This window comes from Coffea eugenioides, chromosome 2 (assembly GCF_003713205.1).
Source record: "Coffea eugenioides isolate CCC68of chromosome 2, Ceug_1.0, whole genome shotgun sequence".
Taxonomy (NCBI): domain Eukaryota; kingdom Viridiplantae; phylum Streptophyta; class Magnoliopsida; order Gentianales; family Rubiaceae; genus Coffea; species Coffea eugenioides.
In genome coordinates, this window is record NC_040036.1 from 1,954,744 (window position 1) to 1,976,585 (window position 21,842).

General features: G+C 36.9%; 3 protein-coding genes across 3 annotated transcripts; 2 read left to right on the forward strand and 1 right to left on the reverse strand.

Annotated features, from left to right (window-relative positions):
- The first annotated feature begins 3,178 nt into the window (after window positions 1-3,178).
- On the forward strand, window positions 3,179-5,527 carry LOC113761088 (40S ribosomal protein S10-1). Its single transcript, XM_027303915.1, has 4 exons — window positions 3,179-3,316; window positions 3,464-3,792; window positions 3,889-4,024; window positions 5,178-5,527. The coding sequence occupies exons 1-4, from the start codon at window positions 3,314-3,316 to the stop codon at window positions 5,253-5,255; spliced, it is 546 nt and encodes a 181-aa protein (XP_027159716.1). The 5' UTR covers window positions 3,179-3,313; the 3' UTR covers window positions 5,256-5,527.
- A 2,347-nt stretch (window positions 5,528-7,874) lies between these two features.
- On the reverse strand, window positions 7,875-10,927 carry LOC113761746 (heat shock protein 83). Its single transcript, XM_027304859.1, has 3 exons — window positions 10,472-10,927; window positions 9,856-10,136; window positions 7,875-9,710 (listed from the first exon to the last, which is right to left on the reverse strand). The coding sequence occupies exons 1-3, from the start codon at window positions 10,749-10,751 to the stop codon at window positions 8,154-8,156; spliced, it is 2,118 nt and encodes a 705-aa protein (XP_027160660.1). The 5' UTR covers window positions 10,752-10,927; the 3' UTR covers window positions 7,875-8,153.
- Window positions 10,928-14,797: 3,870 nt separating this feature from the next.
- On the forward strand, window positions 14,798-20,876 carry LOC113763515 (glutaminyl-peptide cyclotransferase). Its single transcript, XM_027307347.1, has 11 exons — window positions 14,798-15,342; window positions 15,839-15,895; window positions 16,556-16,591; window positions 17,921-17,985; window positions 18,407-18,470; window positions 19,142-19,259; window positions 19,447-19,544; window positions 19,832-19,902; window positions 20,019-20,046; window positions 20,129-20,183; window positions 20,568-20,876. Exons 1-11 carry the CDS (start codon window positions 15,061-15,063, stop codon window positions 20,675-20,677), a joined length of 984 nt encoding a protein of 327 aa, XP_027163148.1. The 5' UTR covers window positions 14,798-15,060; the 3' UTR covers window positions 20,678-20,876.
- The last annotated feature ends 966 nt before the right edge of the window (window positions 20,877-21,842 follow it).

Sequence of the window (21,842 nt, forward strand, 5' to 3'; positions counted from 1 at the left end):
CGCTATTGAATCTCGAAATTAGCAAAAGAAAATGTTAATCTCTTAATATCTCTTTTCTTTTCTTTTTTTTAATGCTAAAAACTGGGAATGAGAAAGTGCTTATCGAGTTGCATTAGAGACATAATGAGCAGAGATATCTGGAATCGGGAAGAAATGCATGGTCGTACCTATATACATATATAGGTCAGTCCGGTACCGGTACCGGTACCGGAAATTTAGAAGGAAATGGCGGGTTAATCGTTGTGAGCTATCACTATGATTTAAAAGTGCGTGATTATTATGTAACTAATCACGGGGCATGCACCAGCAGCAGCAGCAGCGGCGTAAGGAGCACCCAAGAAAACGACAAGGGCTACTGCTGCCACCTGTCAATCGTCATCATTCATTAACTAACTACGACTCCTGCTTGCTTTGCAGTTTGCACCTCCACCTATGTCCTAATGTGGTTTATTTTACACTGAAGAAACGGAAAGCACGCCAAATTTGTGTTCACCATAGGGCTTTCGTGGTGACCAAGCAATACTCCTACTTGTAGTAGATTTGCGTCCCCGGGAAACATCCAATTTGGACTAAATGGTAATTTCATGTTTCAAGTTTTACCGCTCCTACAGCCATTAGGCCTTTGGCCTGGTAGTCATCAGTCACCACCAGTTTTGATGGGGTGGGAGGTCAACGGTTCAATCTTACCTCCCACCAATTGCCACTTCATGTGGCGGTCTTAATTGATTTTTTTCGATGGAGTTTCTACTCACATTTAGTTTCCCTCCCCTTTTCCCTATAATAAGCTAGATTAGATTATACGAATTTTACCGTTACAACCAAAAAAAAAAAGTTTTGCCGCTCATACGGTATACTAATTCTTGGTCCTAGCGATAATAAAAATTGTAAATACTACAATATTTATCTTATACTCCCTCCGTCCCAATTATTTAGTAATGTTTTGGAAATGCAACCTTTTAAAAATAGTGATTTAATTATGATATTTGTATTTCTCTTTCCAATTTTATCCCCACAAACTTAAAATTTTAATTTGAATGGTAATATGCATATGATTAGAAATAAGACCTATATTGAAAATAGAGCCTAAAATGTGCTTTAGCTTTTTCAATATGATAAATATTTTGAAACATTTCAAAATGAAAAATATAGCATTTTCAATGGAACGGAAGTAGTTGGGATCACATAAAATTTCTCTATTTTACAGTGTACAGGCATGGCTTTAAAATGTAGGCTGGTCCAGCGGGCTGCTTCAGACCGCTGCTTTTCCACGTCAGGTTAAGCGGGTTAGACCGTCCATCGGGCTGCTTTTCCACGCAGAGTTGAGCTTCAGAGTCGGAAGGGTTAAAGGATCGCTTTTAATTTTAGAACCAATTAATCCGACAGATCGGACCAGTGAACCGTTCTATAGTTTCGGTTTATATGACACCAGTTCGGTTCTTCAATGCAATCAAGTGGTCGCAAGGTCTAGTTGTGAGGACATTTAATGCATTAATGAAAGGGACATCTAATGACACATTCTTCCAATGTAGTACTATGGTTTTTTTTTTAATATTTAACTTTTTCAATTCTTTTAAGTTTTCAATCTATCCCATCTTTATGCATTATTATATTTTTTATATTTTATTTCCTAGAATTATTTTTTAGCTCTAAATGACTTTTGAAATACCAAACCTCTTATATAATTTGATGTTTCCAATTAACAAAATCGTTTTTAAGTTTAGTTTCGTGTTTCTTATTAACAAAACTTTTTAAAATTTCTTGTTCAATTTCATTATTTTTATAAACAAAACCATTTTTATATGTCTCATATAATTTCATGTTTCTTATTTACTCTCTATATGTAGATATAAAGGTCATTTTAGAGGACTATATAATAATAAAGTAAGGTGTTAATTATTTATGATGTATTTGCAATGTCACAAATTAATTTCATTTAATCCAATGATTGAATTATTGACTCCTGACTGGTTTTTTTTTTTGGGGGGGGGGGGGGGGGGGGCTCAATGAACGGGTTAGATTTTAGAACCTCAGGCACAAGTCAAAGAGCATGGCCCCAAACAAAAAGAAGCCGAAATGATGAGCCAATACAGTGTTGCTAAAACGAGCAGCCCAACCCAATATGAGCTCCCCACCTACTAACCGGCATCAATCCAAAACGATTCTCGTCATCAGGGTTCTGCCCCATCAACAAGCCCGCCCAAATTCCGTGAAGACCTAAAATATAAAAAGGGACAATTTCAAAACCTCCCTTGGGGTTTTCAACAATTTCACTGATCTCCTGAAATTTGTAAAATTGCACTAATCTCCAATGAGGTTAAGGTTTTGATAACAAAATCAATCCAAATAAAAAAAAATGCTATTAAAAAAGTACTTTCAGGAAAGAGATAAACTTTTATTCCACAAATGCTCTTTATACTTGTGTACAAGTTGTATTGTAAAAAAATGAAAAACATGTTAATAAAAATAAGGGATGGTATATGCAAACATCAAAGAATCCTGGAATAACTAGCAATTGATTTTCTCTACAAAGTTGAACCAATAGCTAGTGCATTGGATTACAATAGCAATTTTTTCATCTCTTTGCCAGTTTGCATGTAAAGACAACAAGAAACATTAAGATAGATCTCATTTTCACTAGAAGAAGCAAATTTTGAAGGGGAAAAATAGTGATCTAGGTGGAAAAACTATGGCCCTGTCAACCTATGAGGAGAAATTATGAAATTCATCATATCATTTAGCACCAAGAACAAATATTGCAAGTATAATCGTAAGGCAGTTGCGAAGATTTTTTTACAGCAAAAAAAAAAAGAAGGACAAATTACTATTTGGTGTATTATTTTCTTAGGGTGAACAAATATTTGGTATATCAATTGGTACCATTTTGTAATTACAAAATGCTGTTCATCATTAAAAAAAATTAACAATTATTTTCATTAATTATTTACTAACAATTATTTAGTGACCCAATTACTTAATTATCAAATGTTAATTTTCGATACTGCACAATATCCTAGGGTATATGAGTAAATTTATCCTATATGATGTAAGCAATTGGTCTCACAATGCTGTCAGGGGAGGTTAGTGAAATATTATAAACATCAGGGAAGGAAAATGAAATTGTCAGAAACGTCAGGGAGGTTTCTGAAATTATCCCATATAAAAACCCTCCATCGCTAGGGTTTGAGGCCTCATTGAGCTGCTGCACAATCGGGTCACCGGAGGCCGCCTAGTGTTCATTTTGCTATCTCTTTGCCTCTCTCTCCGTCGTTGTGGTCCTCCTTCTCCTCCATCTTACCAATTCTCAACAGCAGCCATGGTAACCTTCTTGCTTCTCCTCCCCAATTACCTCGTGTGTTGATGCACAGCTTCTCGTTTTGCGTATCAATTTATTCATGAATCAGAAATAGTACTTTTATGGAATAATATTTTGTATTTTGTTTGTTTGGGTTGTTAAAAAAAACAGATAATTCCAGAGAAGAACAGGAGAGAGATCTCCAAGTACCTGTTCCAAGAGGGAGTTTGCTATGCGAAGAAAGATTTTAATTTGGCGAAGCATCCCGAGATCGATGTCCCTAACTTGCAGGTGATTAAGCTGATGCAGAGCTTCAAGTCCAAGGAATACGTTCGGGAAACTTTCGCTTGGATGCATTACTACTGGTATCTTACGAACGACGGCATCGAGTTCCTGAGGACTTACCTCAATCTTCCCTCTGAAATTGTTCCCGCTACTCTTAAGAAGTCCGCCAAGCCCCTTGGTCGTCCTATGGGTGGACCTCCTGGCGACCGCCCTCGGTAATGATATACAAAATTTTTATTGTTGAATAATTTTGGTGAAGATTGGATTATTTGTTAATTGTTAGTTTTGGGAATTGGTGTTGGATTTTACAGCGGACCACCAAGGTTTGATGGGGATAGGCCCAGATTTGGTGACAGGGAGGGATATCGTGCTGGTCCCCGTGGACCTCCTGGTGAGTTTGGTGGTGAGAAAGGTGGAGCTCCTGCCGATTACCAGCCTGCTTTCAGGGTTAGTTAACTTAACTTGCTGTTCTCTTCCACAAGTATATTTTGCGGATGTGTTTTTGGTGCTGTTATGTTCTGCAATTTTAAGTTCGGTCTGATAATTCTCAGATATGAAAATCGCAATGGGAAATTCCATATGCATCACCTTTTTTTCAAACGAAATTCGTATTAGTTTATTGATACTTGTTTAAAGTACGTTGCAGTCTAATGTCGGTGGACTGGATTTTATTTGTATTTGGAGGTGGATTTTTGAATGAGAATTGATAACTATAGTCATTGATAGCTATAGTAAGCGCAATACAGATTAAACATATCTTTCTTTGCTTTATGGTTTAACCCTGAACGTACAAAAACATGGCATTTGCATGCTTTAAGAGTTATTAAGCAAATGATTCACTTCTAATGGCTTGGTAAAGGTACTTGAAACCTTTTATTTTTTTTGACATACGTGGATCTTTTTTGAAAGTCTTTAGCATGTAAAAATGTTTATATGACAATGTTGAGAGTAAAGTCATTCGGTTGGAGTACTTTTACCTGTGCCTTCCATCCGCTTGCTATTATTTGCGTTCTTTTTTTCCTGTAATGCATCTCAACCATGTTTGGAAAATCTTTGGTACTTCTGTTGAAGGGTATTTCATTTATATGTCCCTGCTGCAACTATGTAGGGTATTTCATTTATATGTCCCTGCTGCATCCACATTTCACATGATTTCTGTTTGTTGTTAATCTGCAAGTCAGTTCTGTTATCTTTTGCTACCTCACCACTTCAGTCGATCTGAATGTCTCCAGAACTAAGTTCGGCTCTCTTCATTTTATCACTGTGGACCTTCTGGTGTATGTAGTTTATAAATGAGTTGGTGTGTGACTGTGTGTGTGTATGTGAACCATAATTAAGCACTTTAACCAAATCTATAAGCTATCTATGTGCTGTAACTAATGAATCAATAGTTTGTTTTCTAAGCTGTTTCTTAGAATCAACCATCCACACCCCTGTTGCAAATTGCTGTGCAATTTGGTTCTGCTTCTGGTTTTTTCTGAAATTCATAAGGCTCTATTGTTTTCTGGGTCTTGTTTTTGTTGAGATGCATGTAAAATGTATGTCCTAGTTTCGCGAAGAAGAAATTTTCCCACATATAATTGACTGCTCCAATTTGCAGGGTTCTGGTGGAAGGCCTGGCTTTGGGCGTGGATCTGGAGGTTATGGTTCAGCACCACCAAGTTCAAGCTTCTCTTAGATTCATGTTTTGATAAATTATGCTATTTGCAATTTAGGCTCTCAGATGTTGCAGTTGAAAGTTATGCATGTTGAGATACGTAGTTGATTGAGACTCTATCTACAGTTTTGGTTGCTCTAGATCTTCAAATCAATCTAAGGAATTTCTTAAAAATATTTCTGTTAAATCAGTCTCGTTTGTGGTGGCACCTTTTTCTGGGTTTAATGGATTGTACGGTGGTGCTTCTTGTTACTGATGATAAACATGTTTTTGCTTGTTTGGGAGCATTGTGATGTTGGTGGATTTGAGATGTTTCGGTGAGAACTACTTAACCTCAATCTTCCATCTGTGGTGGTTGGGAAGTACCAAGGGGGCTTGACTTATTTGTATGTATTTTCATATTGATGCACCATAAATCACCCCAAGGAGCCATTTTGGATTTGTCAGGGTGCCATTATGCTGCTGCTCCGTGGGTAAACCACTTTCAAAGGATGAAATGAATGTAAAATTCTGTTTTGAATTATCGTCTTGTATGCGCCAAGCGGACATAGATGATTGGCACAGAAGCGCATTATGTGAACATTAGGAGTATGTATTTGGCACGAGCGCCATATGACCTTGCAATCTTTGTGTTGCACGTGATGAAAATCAATGCCAGTATGTGTTACGATGATGAACGTGATAAGAGCTTCTTACGGGTTGGTGGAAGAAATGGTACGAGCAGCTGTTTTTCTTCCCTCCTTTTTGTTCCCTTGAGAGGAAGAACGGAGAGCTAGTTTTGATTATTTAACTTGTTTAGGATGATCAATTGCGAACCAAACAATGCAAAGCCATTAAAGGATGTATTTGTAAATTTAAGGTCACTTTTCGTTTTGGGTAAAATGATTGATTTTGGTACCCAAATTTTGGACTAAAGGAAAATTAGTATTCAATCTTACAATATTTATATACATTTGGTACACTTAGATTTTTGCAAATTTTAATTGAAAAATTTTATTTGCTATCACATGCTCAACTTTAATTGAAAAAATTTATTTGCTATAACATGCTCAACATGAAATTTGAAAATACTCCAAAAAAAAAATTGACAAACGAAATTTTTTTTAAAAAACTATTATCTTGGTGACTAATTTAAAGACTAATAGAAACATGGGTCACTCATTTAAGAGCAAAATAACGTATCCTAAGAAAATGCCTAATGCTCAAAACTCCTCTCTCCTCTCCATGCCCTCTTATTAAAAAAAAAAAAAAGATTTAAGACACTTATTTCAATTGCGCCTTTATGGATTCAACCATGAAAAAAAAAAGGTTTTTGTGAAATTTACTTTCACATGAAAAGCTTGAAGCAACAATTTGAAAATCCTTCAATTAGGTATTAATATGAAAACAATTTTACAATTTCGTTGTCAAACGTGATGGCACGTAATTTTTTTCATATGAATTTTAAAAAATCTGTTAAGGATACCAAATGTGTTTAAATATTATAACGTTAGATACTAAATTTGTTTTCGTTTAAAGTTTGAGTGGCTCGAAAATTAAACATTTTACTCTTTTTCTTTTCTGCTTCCTCGCAAGATCTCCACGCTACAAAGGAGAAAGTTGCAAGCATTTTCTTATGCTTTTTTTTTTTTTAATTATCCAAGACCCGTGGCAAATTTCACGGAGTGGGGGCAAATTTTCCTTCATTCTTTACTCGTTGTCCAACCACAGCTTCGAGCTAACTTCTCAGCAATCAGCCAGCAATTCTAACCAAATTCAACTGTATTTAGCTGCCTAGAATGGCACCCCAAAAAAAAAAAAAAATGTTAATCGATGCCGTATTTTTGCATGCGTCATCCTGTACCATCTTAACTAAGTACTCACACAGCAACTAATTCATCTAATGCCGTCGTGATACTCAATTCTTAAATATTGGAGTAAAATGGTGCATAAACATATAGAATCACCAGACATTGGCCCAATTATCTTTCAGTAATTTTATGGTAGGTTGCCATAATTGCTCTTCATAGTTCATGGGTGACTTAAATAACTCAAGCTAGCAAAAGAATGTACGAGTTAATGAGAACTTGATGATAATAATATATTCTACCCTAGACTTGATAGACTTGCTGAGGAAAACCAGTTTTTCAACCCTATTTAGAAGTATTTTTACGGGTAGGAAGAGCACTTGCAATCCTTCTATTTTTTTTTCGTTATTCATGAGCAGAATGCAACGTCAATATGATTGAATTCATTTGGTTGCTGAGTCACCGCCCTCTGCAAGTTTGTCGTATGAGCGCATGCAAACATGCCTACGATTCGGTTTAAGACTAATTGTAGAAGTTAGTTGCCAGTTTTTTTTCTTTTTCTTTTTCTCTTTCTTTTTAACTCAATAACTCGAACGAAATTCCGGTCGTTCTATGTACAACGGAAGCGCGCACCGGAAATCTGGCCATCTTAGTACAAAGCGAGTAAGATAAAATCTAGATGCCATCTGCCATCACATCAGTACCTAAAAAGAGGCCAAGGTTGAGGACCCAAAAAAAAAAAAGAGGCCAAGGTTGGGTCCTCTTGGGGGGCGGGGTACTTCAGGCGCAGGGGATTAGTCGGGCCGCCTTCGGGTCTTGACCCGGACACCCCTGTGTTGAAAAAAAAAAAAAAGAGGACCCAAAAGATTATAAGCTGCATTAATGTCTGACCACAAACAAAAGTAACGTTAAGATCTGTACCATACACCTTCTTGTTTTAGGGGAAAAAAAAAAAGAGAGAAAAAAAGAAAATACCCAAAAGACTAGATCAGATTGCTACCCCCAAAGAAAAAAAAAATCGCAGGCAGTGGACAAACGAGCTTTCATTGGGTCCTCTCGGAGTGAACTAAAAACTTCCCATATGGTTGGTTCCCTTTGAACAAAAAATTGAAGTGCCCCCGTCTGTGCCAAGTCAATCAACCTCCTCCATCTTGCTTTCCTCGTCCCCGTCTTCCTCCAGTGCTGGCATGTCAGCATCATCACCGGCATCATCACTCTCCTCAATGCTAAGCCCCAATTTTAACATCCTATGGATTCTTGCGGCAAATGTATTGGGATCATCCAAACTGAAGCCCGAAGTCAGAAGAGCTGTCTCAAAGAGCAACAGCACAAGATCCTTGACTGACTTGTCATTCTTGTCAGCCTCGGCTCTCTTCCTCAGCTCTTCCATAATGCCGTTGTCAGGGTTTATCTCCATGGTCTTCTTGCTAGACATGTAGGAGCTCATGCTTGTGTCTCTCAGGGCCTGGGCCTTCATGATCCTTTCCATGTTTGCCGTCCATCCATACTCGCCAGTCACCAAACAGCATGGAGAGTCGACTATTCTGTCCGACACCACCACCTTCTCAACCTTGTCTCCAAGAATGTCCTTGATGACCTTGCAAAGATCCTCAAAGGACTTCTTCTTTTCCTCTTTTTTCTTCTTCTCCTCTTCACTGTCATCATCTAGTTTCAGGCCCTCCTTGGTAGCAGAGACCAGCTTCTTGCCATCATATTCCTTCAACTGTCCGACAGCATACTCATCAATTGCATCCACCATGAACAGCACCTCATAGCCCTTCTTCTTGAGTCGTTCCAGGAAGGGAGAATTCTCAACGGCTTTCTTGCTTTCACCAGTGATGTAGTAGATATCCTTCTGGCCCTCCTTCATCCTGGTCACGTAATCCTTGAGACTTGTCAGCTCGTCACCGCTCTTGGTTGAGTAGTACCGTAGCAGATCAGCCAATTTAGCCCTGTTCTGGCTGTCCTCGTGCATGCCCAATTTAAGGTTCTTCGAGAAAGCTTCATAGAACTTGTCGTAGTCCTCTTTGTTCTCAGCAATCTCATTGAACATCTCAATGCATTTCTTAACGAGATTCTTCCTAATGACCTTGAGAATCTTGTTCTGCTGCAACATCTCACGGGAGATGTTAAGTGGCAAGTCATCAGAATCAACCACTCCCTTGACGAAGCTCAGGTACTCAGGAATGAGTTCCTCACAGTTGTCCATAATGAATACCCTTCTCACATACAGCTTGATGTTGTTGGGCTTTTTGCGGCTGTCAAAGAGATCAAATGGAGCCCTCTTCGGAACAAAGAGAATAGCTTTGAATTCAAGCTGGCCTTCCACAGAGAAGTGCTTGACTGCAAGGTGATCCTCCCAATCATTGGTCAAGCTCTTGTAGAAAGAGGCATATTCATCCTTGGTAATCTCCTCTGGCTTGCGCAACCAGATGGGCTTCTGTTTGTTGATAAGCTGCCACTCATGAGAGACTTCCTTGATCTTCTTCTTCTTCTTATCCTTCGTCTCCTCCTTGTCCTCGTCAACATCCTCCACGTCGCCTTCCTCTTCTTTCTTGGGCTCATCCTCCTCATCGTCACTGATTTCCTTCTCAATTGTTTTCTCAGTCCAGAGGTAAATTGGATAACTAATGAATTCTGAGTGCTTCTTCACAAGGTCCTTAATTCTCCTTTCCTCTAGGTATTCCAACTGCATAATGCAAGGACAGAAATTACGGGTTAAGGGTGAGATAAACTAAATGGACGGTCAAGTTAGGCTACCTACTCAATGCGCTTGCTAATTTGTTCATTAAACTCAATAACGTTAATTAATTTATGGAAGAAGAACCGGCTACCTGGTCGTCCTTGAGGAAGAGGGTGATCTTGGTGCCTCTGCCAAGTTGCTCACCAGAGGTATCCCTCGTAACAGTGAAGGAGCCACCGGCTTGTGATTCCCAGATGTACTGCTCGTCGTCATTGTGCTTGGTGGTAACAATGACTTTCTCTGCAACAAGGTATGCAGAATAGAAACCAACACCAAATTGTCCAATCATGCTCACATCAGCCCCTGCCTGCAACGCCTCCATAAACTCCTTTGTACCAGACCTTGCAATTGTCCCCAAATTGTTCACCAAATCTGCTCATTGGGAAAATTGAAACACAGTCAGAGATAAAATCAGAAAAATACATCACGCATGTCAATCTCACTACCAACATTCACATTTTCTTCTCTCTTATACTCCCAAAATTACAATTTTCTAAATTTTTAAATGAAGTTCTTTCTGTTATTCTAACTCCAGACCAATGACCAATTGTTCGTGCATGTTTAAACAAAATATCAAGTTCGGACCAAATAAATGCCAACGTATATTGCATTCGATTTAAAATCATCAAAATTAAAAGCGATAATTTTGTGGAAAAATAATCCGACTAATACTTTTGAGAGAGAGAGAGGGATGCAAAGTAAATTACCTGCTTTGGTCATGCCAACGCCGCTGTCGATGATGGAGAGAGTTTTGTTGACCTTATCGGGCACCAGCCGGATGAAGAGCTCCGGTTGGGCATCAAGCTTGCTCTTGTCAGTCAAGCTCTCGAAGCGGATCTTGTCCAAGGCATCGGAGGCATTGCTGATCAACTCTCGAAGGAATATCTCCTTGTTGCTGTAGAAAGTATTGATGATCAAGCTCAAAAGCTGGTTGATCTCAGCCTGGAATGCAAAAGTCTCGGCTTCACCCATCTGCACATCCGCCATTACTTACTCAAAAAATACTTCGTTGCCTACCGAAAATCAGAAAGTTTGAACAGAAAATCGGAGAGCTAAGAAGAAGAGCTTCTTGCTTTCTCTTTTTTGAAAGACGGAGAACTTTTAGGAATCCTGAGCGAGCGGAGAGAAGGTTGGAGGAAGATTATATAGAGATGGGATGGGGGAGGAAGTTGTAGCCTTCTAGGACCTTCTGTTACTGCTATTTGTGAGAATTGCTGATGAAGTACGAGCCAAGTTTTGTTTCAAACGGCGATGCGCGCAAGTTTTTCGCTTCTCGACCCTTCCACGCCCCTCCAGATTTCTTTGATTACAGCTGCTACTAAGTACTACTTAAAAAGAAAAGAATTTTACTACTAATAAATTATTAACAAACAAATTATCTTCTTGGAAATTTCCTTTTTTTTTTTGAAATTTTTGTTTGGAAATTTGAGGGACTGCTCTTTAGTATCTTTCCATTTGTTTTCCTTTTTCTTTTCCTTCTTTCTTGCCTCGTTTGACGAGTTTTTTGAATATTTATCTAAAATTTTACTGTAACTTACTGTAAAAGTTATAGAAAAAATTTTTGAAATATATAAATTTTTGAATATTTTGTACTATATAGTTTAAAATTTTTGCAAATTTTTTTGAGATTGCTATAGTTAAAGTTATTAAAATATTTATAGCAAATAAATTAAGCTAAAAATTTACTTGTCAAACAAGGCCTACATTAGAGTACTGCAAGTATTATTTATTGGACAAGAGTAAAGAAATGAAAGATTAGGATATACTACAGTTGTCATCTCCGAAAAAAAATATTATTTATTAGGCAAGAGTAGAGGAAGGAATTTCTTTGATTGGAGCAAGGAATTTCCACGTTTGGGCAAGGATCCACCGTCTATAGAGGAGAATTCTGGAATTCTCTGGTATGGTCGGCCCATGCCACACCTTTGATTTGGGATTTTTTTTTTATATATATAGTTTGCCTGTAATTTGTGGGACGGATTAAAGCGTGAGCTAAACGATTGATTGGTTGTCTTATTTAATTTGTAACTTTTAAAGTGCAGCAAGAGAGTTACGAAAGGGTTAGAGTGTTGGAAAATTAATGAAAATTTGATATGTTTTTATCAAAAAAAGTCTCTGGAAAAAAGGTTTTATTTCTTGTTTTCTTATTTTTTGAGTGAAGAACCAAAACAAGGTTTGTCAATCACGCTTTTTGAGCATAGCCTTGCCGAACTCTTTTTCAGTCATGGTCAACCCAATTTAAAAAAATAAATCAAAAGACAATGGCTCTGTTTGGATTCAAGAGTTTTTCAAAATATATTCCAAAATATCTCAAAATATATTCTAAAAACTCTTTTACTCTTAAATATTTCAAAATATTTTCTAAAATATACTATAAAAACTCTGCTACAGTAAAATTTTTCAAAAATACTCCCAAAAATAACTAATCCAAATGGACATATTGAAGAAAATTTATGCAGTGAAAAATATTAGAAAACATTTATGCATTAACGAGAAATTTCTTTTGAAGTGCAACATGTTCATACTATTTTTGACTAGGTTGAAGCGTGTCTAGTAGTATATACAATAAGAAATTATAAACAATCAAACCCAATATTCTTTTTTTTTTTAAATAGATTCTCATAATGAGTATCTAACGTAGCTAAATTTTATCCAATCTATCATGTATGATGCATGTGTGGATATTATTGAAAAAATTCAACACACTCCGCGTTTTAACATCAAAATTGAATTTTAACAAATTTTTAGTGTGTTCCTATCATATGAGAGGATTAAGGGTGGCAATGGGGTGGGGGAGAGCCATGGGGCGGGGGACCTCTCCCCCACCCCCTACCCTGTTGCCTATTAATTCCCCTCGCCCCCACTCCCGCCCCATCCCCTGCCCCAGGCTTTCCCTGCGGGGATATCCGTAGGGTTAAAAAAATTTTGTAATATAATTTCATTATAATTAAATTTTAGCAAATAATCAAGTACTAAAATATCAACATATCACCAAATTATTATTCATTATAACTTCACAATTAAAACTCATAAAAATAATTAAATAAAAGTTATTTGAATACAATCTAATATGATAAAACAAATATAACTAAAATAATCAAATTTTTACTTTTGATATAAATACAATCACTAAATTATTATTGTGTTTTTTTCAGAAAAAAGTGTTATTGTATTAAGTGCAGTTAGGTATTTAATATAAATGTATTAATAATTTTACTATAAATAATTAATAATTTTTTTAATAGACATGTATAATTAGTAGTATAATTGATAATATCAATTATATTACATAAACTAATATGCATTAAATGATAAATATAATTAATAATATCATTATTATAAATTTATATCTAATTAAATTAAATATTATATATATAATTATGTACATATATATGTCTTTATTTTTTAATGTACATATATATATCTTTATTTTTTTTAAATCGGTGGCAGGGCCCCCGCCCCATTTCTAAACGGGGGGAAAAAATTCCTCCCCACCCCCACCCCAACCCCCGCCCCAATAGCCCTCCACGGGGCACCTCATTGCCATCCTGAGAGAGGAGGGCCCCCGCCCTCATTGCTATCCTTAGAGAGGATTATATGCTACCGCATGCTGAAATTCAAGGGTCTATAGATATCTCATAAAGTTTTTTTTTTCTTTTTGCCTTTTTTCTACCTCTTTTCCCATTTTATCGTGCCGGCACCTCTATCAACATCTCCTTAAATGTTGGTGGCATTGCTATCTTCCTACCCCTTTTTTCCCTCTCTCTCTCTCATCCATTTTTCCTTGCCACGCTCTCTCTCTCTCTCTCTCTCTTCACACTGCTCTCTCCTCCTTCCTTTCCTGCAAGAAAAAAAGGAAAGGAAGAGAAAGGCGTCAGTGGGGAGAGAGAGTGGAAAGAGAGCAAATGTAGTGTGAGGAAGAAGAAGAAACAAGAAGAAAAAGGAAGAAAATGAATAAGGAAAAAAGTTTTTCAAATCTTCAATACAAAAAAGTTTTTTTTTTATAAATGCTCAAGAAATTTTATATAAATGCTCAAGAAACACACCTTGCGAACAGACCCAATATTGTTAGATGGGCTGAAAACACTAGTACGCTAGTTGGAGCATACCTAAGCTCTGGCTCATTTTTCTCTAGTTGGCGTTTATGATTTATCCCTTTTATTGCCCAAAATTAATTTTCTCTTTGGATTCCAAAACAAGTTTTTCATATACAATACTACAATAATATATAAACAAAAACAACTTAAAAAACATCACATCCATACAATATATCAAAAATAACTTTAAATATTCAAAAAGATTTAAAAAATAAATCTATACCATATATTTTTTTTCATCTATCACCATCACCCCTACCCACCATCTTTCTACTCCCTTTCTTATCTCCTTTTTCCTCTCTCTCCCTTTTCCTCCTATCTCTCTTTCCTCTTCCCCTCATCTTTTCCGCCATACCCCGCCTCCTCCCTTCTAGCCTCAACCAGATTGAGGCCTTTGGTTGTGATCAAGGGCCACAATCTGGTATTCACAAGGCTATATCGGAAGGGGCGGGATATAGCGAGAAAGGGGAGGTAGGTTAGGAAGGAGGGAGGAGGAGGAGGGATTGAGTGAAGGAGGAAAAAGAGAGAGGAGGAGAAAAGAAGAGGAGGCAAAGGGGGATGGTAGCGGTGGTGGGTGGAGTATTAATTTTTAAAAATTATCCTAAAAATTTTTAAAGTTTAAAAAATTCTAAAATATATCCCAAAAATACCTTCAAAAATACTGCAAAGAACATTTTTTTCGTATACATTATTATAGTAAAATATTTCAAAAAAATCCCAAAAATGCTAATCCAAATGGAGCCTAAGTTTTTATAGTTGAGGAATTTACATGTCCCACTCTAAAATTTGAAGACTGAAGTGAAATTTCTTGTATAATTTGAGGGGACAAAATAACCCAATAATTAGAAAGCTCAAAGCTGGGCTATAGGTTTTAGCAGGCCCAGATGACCAGGCTGGACCATATTGACAATCCGAATTTCAGTGAGACGAGCTTTCCCTGTCAAATGGTCAACTGGTTTTTACACTAGAACTCCGTTAAACCGTAATTGCACGTTGAGCCGTTAGACCGTCACACTAGACTTCAGTTGGCAAAATCGAAATTGGCCGTCGCGATTGCGGAGGACTCTGCGTTTCCATTTTTCCTCTCTTCTTTTAACTTCTATCGATGCCATCATCGCTCGGCAGCAGTCCTACGGTGATCATCTCTAAATCAACATTTGAAATCTGGCAATTCTGTGTCGAAATATGAACAGGAGTTGATGGCGAATGTATCGGCGAGGAAGAAGTCTAACAAGAGATCGAATTCGAATTTGAAGCGCCAGCAGCAGTCGTCGGTGGCCTCTCCTTCCATGTCTTTTCGTCTCAAACACAGGAGAAAGATCATTCTGTTGACTACAGTTGCTGTGGCTTGGGGCGTGTTACTAACGGTGAGCCGTACATCGATATCTTCCACCGCCTTTCAATCAAAACTTCAATCCAGCCATCTTCACACTGTCGAAGTGGTCAACGAATTTCCTCATGACCCCGGCGCCTTCACTCAGGTTCAATCTCTCAACAGTTCTCGATTCGCAATTATTTCGTCCTTCTCTATATTATATATCTTTTTTTATGGAATTAATTGTAGGCTATCATTTTATCTAAAACTTAGACGATTTTCGCTGTAATTTTGACTCGTTGTTCAATTTATTTCAATAGACTCTTTTTGACAATTGGTGACGTGGATCACTAGGTGAATAGAAATATTTATGGAGGAAGATGAAGTGCGAAACTCTTTTTAGTGCACAACTTCCATGTTCCTATAGATATAGTGCAAAAACTGGTAGGATCACTAGGCTAATATATTACTACATAAGAGTTTTAGGCTTGCTAATTGGAATCTGAGCTTGTTGAATCAACATTGCTTTATTGTTTACAACTTTGACTGGAGTAACGATCTTGGACATGATTGAAAACTCTTTCCAACTAAATGAAGAGAGTTTTTCTGTCAGTGGCTATGAACTGTGCTACTGTTATTAATGCTATTTTAGTTGCTTTCAGGGCCTTTTGTATGCAGAAGATGATACGTTGTTTGAATCAACTGGCCTTTACGGAAATGTGAGTTCTTGTTTGCATTTGTTTTTTCAACTCGTTAATTCTGGACAAACATTAGCCATCGTAGTCTCATGTCCCCCTCCTCTCCTCTCCCTCTCTCTCTCTCCACATAACGCACCCACGCACAGAGAGGCACATATATAGAGGAGGAATGGGGTTGCTGATCCAGAGAAAGACCTTTTGTGTGAAAATGATGCTTCACACCTGAGTCTGGCGACCACCAATGTGCAATTCATTCTTATTCTTTTTGTGCTTTTTATGAAATATTGTTATAGTGGTTCTGAAACTGTCATAATACTATTTTTAGAAATAGTATCTTGGAAATATACTTTTCCTGTCTCTTTTGACTGCGAATTTGTAGAAGAGCCTCAAAATTTTGTGCCCAGAGTGGTAAATCAAGCGACATGGATGATTAAATCTATTGCAGACACAATACTACTGCAATAGTGGGAATTTCAATTGAACTTTGCAGTATCTTGACATTGAGTAACCTGAAGATTAACAATGGTTTCAGATTTTTTTTTTTTTTAAAAAAAATTGGTCAAAACAGCTGAAATTAGTTCCCTTTTTTCAATTTCTTGCTGTATACACTATTCGTCTTGATTTGTCTTTTAATAGTAAATTAATTGCAAATGCATATTAATGTTCTTGTTTCTTCCACAGTCATCTGTGCGGAAAGTGGCTCTTCGGAGTGGAAAGGTATTTCTCTTATTCAGCTTTACAGTATCTGGTTGGTTGTGGAAATATGTTTTTGTACTTTACAAACATCCATTTCAGGGGTGGGGGAAAAAGCTTGCTTTATTTTTGTTTTAGTGTTTATCATCTTATAAATATGGGCAAAAACTTGTGTGAACCCGGTCTACGGACCCACATATGGACACTTGGCTGTTAAGTGGCCACATTACTCTTTCTAACTGGGGTTTATCGATTTTCTTTCCTTATACTACTTTTTGTTTGGGCTCTGAACTAAAAACAAACGAAAAGAAAAGAAAGAACATATGGAGGTAAATGAAGTTTGAGCTGGATCCTCCAAATTCAAATTATGAAGTCATCAATTACTATCTTTTTCTCTTTCGAGAATGGTTAAGCTCCAAAGCCTGTCGACAGTTTTTTCTCCAAGTCTTATGTTTCAAGTATAACCCACTTCCATGCTTGTAAGTAAATTTTTTCACATCTGTTATATCTCTCTTTTCTTTGGGGACTTTTCACAAACAGTTTATGAACAATGAACTTGACAAAATCTGAGAAGCGATCAGATCCTTCAGTATGTAGTCAATAATGCCTCATAGCTATAGAATACAAAATTAAAACTAATTCAAAGACACACAAGTCTATGACAGAAAAAAAAATTTTAATTCTTTTAAGAAAGGTGAAGGAACACTTTGTAAGTGTTGGTAGCTCTCTGTATGTCTGCTGGCTTGCATCAGTTGAGACATTGTACCTTTGGCCATCCATTTCCTATTGGCCTTCTTTGCAAGTTAGCCACTAATCCTTGCAAGTGGGCCGCTAATCCTCAGATGGTCGGTAAAAATGGAACTAAATGATTATTATCAAGTTCTCCTTTTTTCTTTACCTTGCTCCATTTCTTCTTCTTCCTGCTGCCAGATTTGGCTGCATTTGAGGGTAGAAGGTGGGGCGTTATCCTCCTTGCCATTGCAGAATATGAGGAGGAATGATAGGGTTTTCTATCGGGACTTGGGAGGTGGTTGGGGAAAGCAGCTGACTAAAGGGTATAAGGGAAACCAGCAGAAGAATTTAACCATAGTTGAGAAAACAAGGAACAGAATTTGTAGTTCTTATATTTAATATTCCATGAGGATATGGCGAGTTCTACACCACTCAGTCTACGGATGGGCCCATAGACTGAGGCTACCCAAGTTTTTGCCATCAATATGTACTCCTTGTATGGTATGTTTGGGTCACAAAAATGTCGTAAGCTTTCAGGTGTAAAGACAGAGGTTGGTAAACAGATTGATATGTCAGATACTTTGTTTTGAAGTGATAAGCTACCATCTCTGGTTTTCACAGGTTCAAGCTATTCAGAAAATGAAGAGAAGTTATTTTGGAGAAGGTTTGACTCTTCTTGGAGAAAGGTTTGGGTTAAGATCTAATCTGTTCAGAGTGTCTATGCTTTGCATTTATTAGTAAATAGTAAAAGGAGTTTCCATTTTTATACATAGTCAGAAACTTGGTAAACTGTGAAAACTTGATCTAGCAAAAGCAATAGTTCCATACGTGGCAATAATTGAGAATTTTGACACAGTTGATCAACTGAAATTCTTTCTTCCCTTCTCCTTTTATTGAAATGAATGTAAGTTACTGCTTGAACTTTTAAGCATTTAAGGGTTTGGTTTTTCTTATAGTTTTTCCAACTTACAGCAGACTTAGTAACCTTGTTCCTAGAAGTTTTCTTTTGTTCATTACTTTTCTTCCTGAACATTTACCCCCCTGATTTTAGTAAATTGAATAATCAAACTAGTCCTCAGTACTGATGCAGTAATCTTACTTTTGTAGGTTGCTTCAAGTTACTTGGTTGCGGAATATTGGTTTCATTTATGACCGGAATGATTTAAGCAAAGTTTGTACTTCACTTTTTTCTTTTTGAGTAACATTTTTACTGAAATTTGTTTCACATCTATTCGCAGCAAGATTTTAGAGCATTCATAACTTCTATATAACAGTCTCGCCTTGAGTGTTAAAACTGATGGCTGTATTTTTGAGAATTTTCGGTTTCCAGTTGCTAAATTTGTGGCATTTGATCTTCATTGACTTCTGTGGTCTGGAAACAGCTTTTTCTTGTTTTGAATCGTCAATATAGTTATGCTCATCGATGTTGATAAATTTGTTTGATACAGTAATCATGTTCACGGCATGGAACCATGCTCAATGTAATTGTCCACATTCAGTATACAGTTTTCTGTTTTCCAGCTGTCAGTTGCCATGTTTCTTCATGCTGTCCGGACAGGACAGACATCATAGTCTGATTTTACTTGACTTTCAAATAGATGAATACTGCTTAGGCCCTTTTAAAAATTCAAGATGAAGAAATAAATCTTGCTAACTAATTTTGATTTGGACACAAGTGGAAATGAAAACTTTGTGATCTTGCATATAATTGTTTATGTGGTCGATAATCCATGTACTCTCTTGCATACAACCTTTAGAATTGCCAAACATTAGATTGGTGCATCTTCTTTGTGTATTTGACAGCTTTTTTGTGGTTTTTCACTCCTGAAATGGTCTACACAGTTTGAGGAGTTTACCCATCAAATGCAAGATGGTTGGGGATTGGCTACTGATGGAAAAATTTTGTTTGGGAGCGATGGATCATCAACCTTGTATCAGATGGATCCTCAAACCATGAAAGGTCTCTGTCATATGAAAGTCCAAGTAAATTCCATTTTCTTTTAGATTTCTTTTGGTGATCCTTTTATTATATCTTGCTACATACATAATCTGGTCTGTTGCTATTGCAACACTTATCTTCTGAATTGTGGTCTTTATTTGTTTGATTTGGTTTGTCATACTTGACTTAAATTTTCTCATATATGCAGTTATTAGTAAACACATTGTGAAGTATCAAGGACATGAAGTACGCTATCTCAATGAATTAGAGTACGTAAACGGTGAAGTTTGGGCAAATGTTTGGCAGGTAAAGTCCTCCATTTCTGCTTGGCTATTTTTGGCTTGTGTATGTGAGACTTATTTTGATGTTGGTGCAACTGACCTTTAGCACTTTACACTTACAACGGAGGTTGGGCTGGTCAATTTGCTTATTTTGTCAATAGATGATGAAGCGCATTGTTAAATTGTTGTACCATTTAGAAGTCTATCTTTGTTTTAGTTTGTTAACTGAATGGATTACAGGTAAACGAGATACTGTAGCGTATTCTTATTCTTAACACAGTATATAGACTTACCTTATTTTGCACTTTGCAGACTGACTGTATTGCTAGAATCTCGCATGATGATGGTACTATGCTAGGATGGGTCCTCCTCCATAATTTGAGGTTCTGATTTTGGTCTTTTACTAGTTAAAATCCTAATAATGCTGTCTTATCAGATAATGAGTCCTTCCTCCAAAAACTTGTGCGAGGATTGATATTTATTTTTGCTTTGATTGCAGGGAAGGGTTAATAGCTGCTGGGTTCACGGTAGGCATTTTGTGTGCGTACTTTTCAATGAATTGCATCTTCTGTACCTACGGTAAAGTTTTACTTTTCCACCTTCTTGCAGGGAATTGATGTTTTAAATGGCATAGCTTGGGATAAAGACAAAAACCGTCTTTTTGGTGAGTCCTTTCATTTTTATCAATACTACTCGTTGGGATGTTATACAGCAGCAGCTTAGTTCAGTCTAGGTTAATCCAAGCCGAGCGAATAAATACTGGCATGTAAAACCTGTGATGTTTGGATATTAGCAGCCATTTCCAGCTTTGTTGTTACTGGGGAATTTACACAGTGGAGTCTGGCAATAATATTTGAAGAATGGATGGTACTATAAAATATGTACGGATGTCACCATGAGTTTTGGGATTTGAACTATTCTTAGCAGAGTTGCCCCTTTTTCTTTTTTAGAGTTGCACTCTTTGCTGTCTTGAATCGTTGTGCTTCTCCTAAGGCTGTCATTGAGCAGTGCAAGGACTTCCAAAAGAATCTGAATGTGTTATTTGCAGTGACTGGAAAGCTGTGGCCAAAGCTGTATGAGATCAAGCTGCAACCCATTCAAACACCCTTTAATGGAGACGTTGAGAAGATCTGCATACCAAGGGCAATCCATTTTTGACCGAGCATTGGGAACTTATATGCCTCTTTGAAGGTAGGCATCTCTGTGGCGGCTCAACAAAAAAATTGGCCCTGATGGGCGTATTAAAGAATATGGGAGGAGTTACAGATGGGCGTATTTTGTAGGTGATACTGCTGTACCATACTTGGCAGTAATTTATTTATCCAATTATTCAGCAAAAGCATAGAGAAGCGACTAATTCAGGTCTTTCTTCAGAGTGGACAATCTTGGTAACTCCATAAACTTATTTAATTTTGGCGGTAAAGCTTGATGTTCCATATATAGAAGACCTGAAGAAGGCTGCTAAGTAGTAAAAAATTTGCATTTTGTACAAACTCGGGGCCCAACTTAGAAGAAATAATAAAGAAACTATAATAAGTTAAAAGGAAAAATATAATGCCTTTTAGGTTAATTTAATATTTCTTTTGGGCTTTCGAGAATTTTTCAAAAAATAATTTTTAAAAAATTTCTTCTCTCCCGCACACGTTTAGAAAAAGGGGGTATACCTGCAAAATCGGCCAGAGATTTCATCCTTTTTTGGTATTTTCACTGAAATTGTAAGTCGGTAAAGTCGTTTTACAGCAAAAACCTCGAATTCATTAAGAGGGCATCAGATACCCAGCATTTTCGCGTGTTTATGTCCAAAAAAAGTAATAAACCCGTAACCACTTTTCTCAAGAATTAAACTAAAATCGAAGGGTCCGCCAAAAAATAAATTGATGAGAGAAAAGCCATTTAATGGATTTTTGAAGTATGCTGTTAAGGATTTTAGAGCAAGTATAAAATTTGAAATATATTGTATTAGTACCTGAGAATCTACTACATTAATACTCCCCCTTTTCCAAGGAAAGATGAAAAGTTTTAGGTTTTAAAAACAAAATCCTCAATGCAAATTTTTTTTTTTTTTTTTTAAATAGTATTGCCATTCTTCTTTATCTGATGATGTCGATCTGTTAAACACTTCTGTGTAATTGGATAACTCATGATTGATGATTCCCGCCTTATAAGGTGCTTCAGTTAGTTTCTTTAAATTTGAATTTACATACCTTATCTAAGAGTCTTCCCTGACCATAGAGTGACAGTGACAAGAGCCTTCTAAGAGTGGACGTCCTAATTTTCAGAACATTTCATCAAATCACCATCATGTCTTTCATTATCCCGTCTG

Excerpts from the sequence above, each read along its gene's own strand:
- LOC113761088 (XM_027303915.1), top strand. Across the intron at positions 3,793-3,888 it reads CCTCCTGGCGACCGCCCTCG|CGGACCACCAAGGTTTGATG; the intron begins GTAATGATATAC and ends TGGATTTTACAG. Across the intron at positions 4,025-5,177 it reads ATTACCAGCCTGCTTTCAGG|GGTTCTGGTGGAAGGCCTGG; the intron begins GTTAGTTAACTT and ends TCCAATTTGCAG.
- LOC113761746 (XM_027304859.1), bottom strand. The coding sequence starts at position 10,751 with ATGGCGGATGTGCAGATGGGTGAAGCCGAGACTTTTGCATTCCAGGCT. Across the intron at positions 10,137-10,471 it reads CGTTGGCATGACCAAAGCAG|ATTTGGTGAACAATTTGGGG; the intron begins GTAATTTACTTT and ends CCCAATGAGCAG. Across the intron at positions 9,711-9,855 it reads TCTTCCTCAAGGACGACCAG|TTGGAATACCTAGAGGAAAG; the intron begins GTAGCCGGTTCT and ends TGCATTATGCAG.
- LOC113763515 (XM_027307347.1), top strand. The coding sequence starts at position 15,061 with ATGGCGAATGTATCGGCGAGGAAGAAGTCTAACAAGAGATCGAATTCG. Across the intron at positions 15,343-15,838 it reads ACCCCGGCGCCTTCACTCAG|GGCCTTTTGTATGCAGAAGA; the intron begins GTTCAATCTCTC and ends AGTTGCTTTCAG. Across the intron at positions 19,903-20,018 it reads GTCCTCCTCCATAATTTGAG|GGAAGGGTTAATAGCTGCTG; the intron begins GTTCTGATTTTG and ends CTTTGATTGCAG.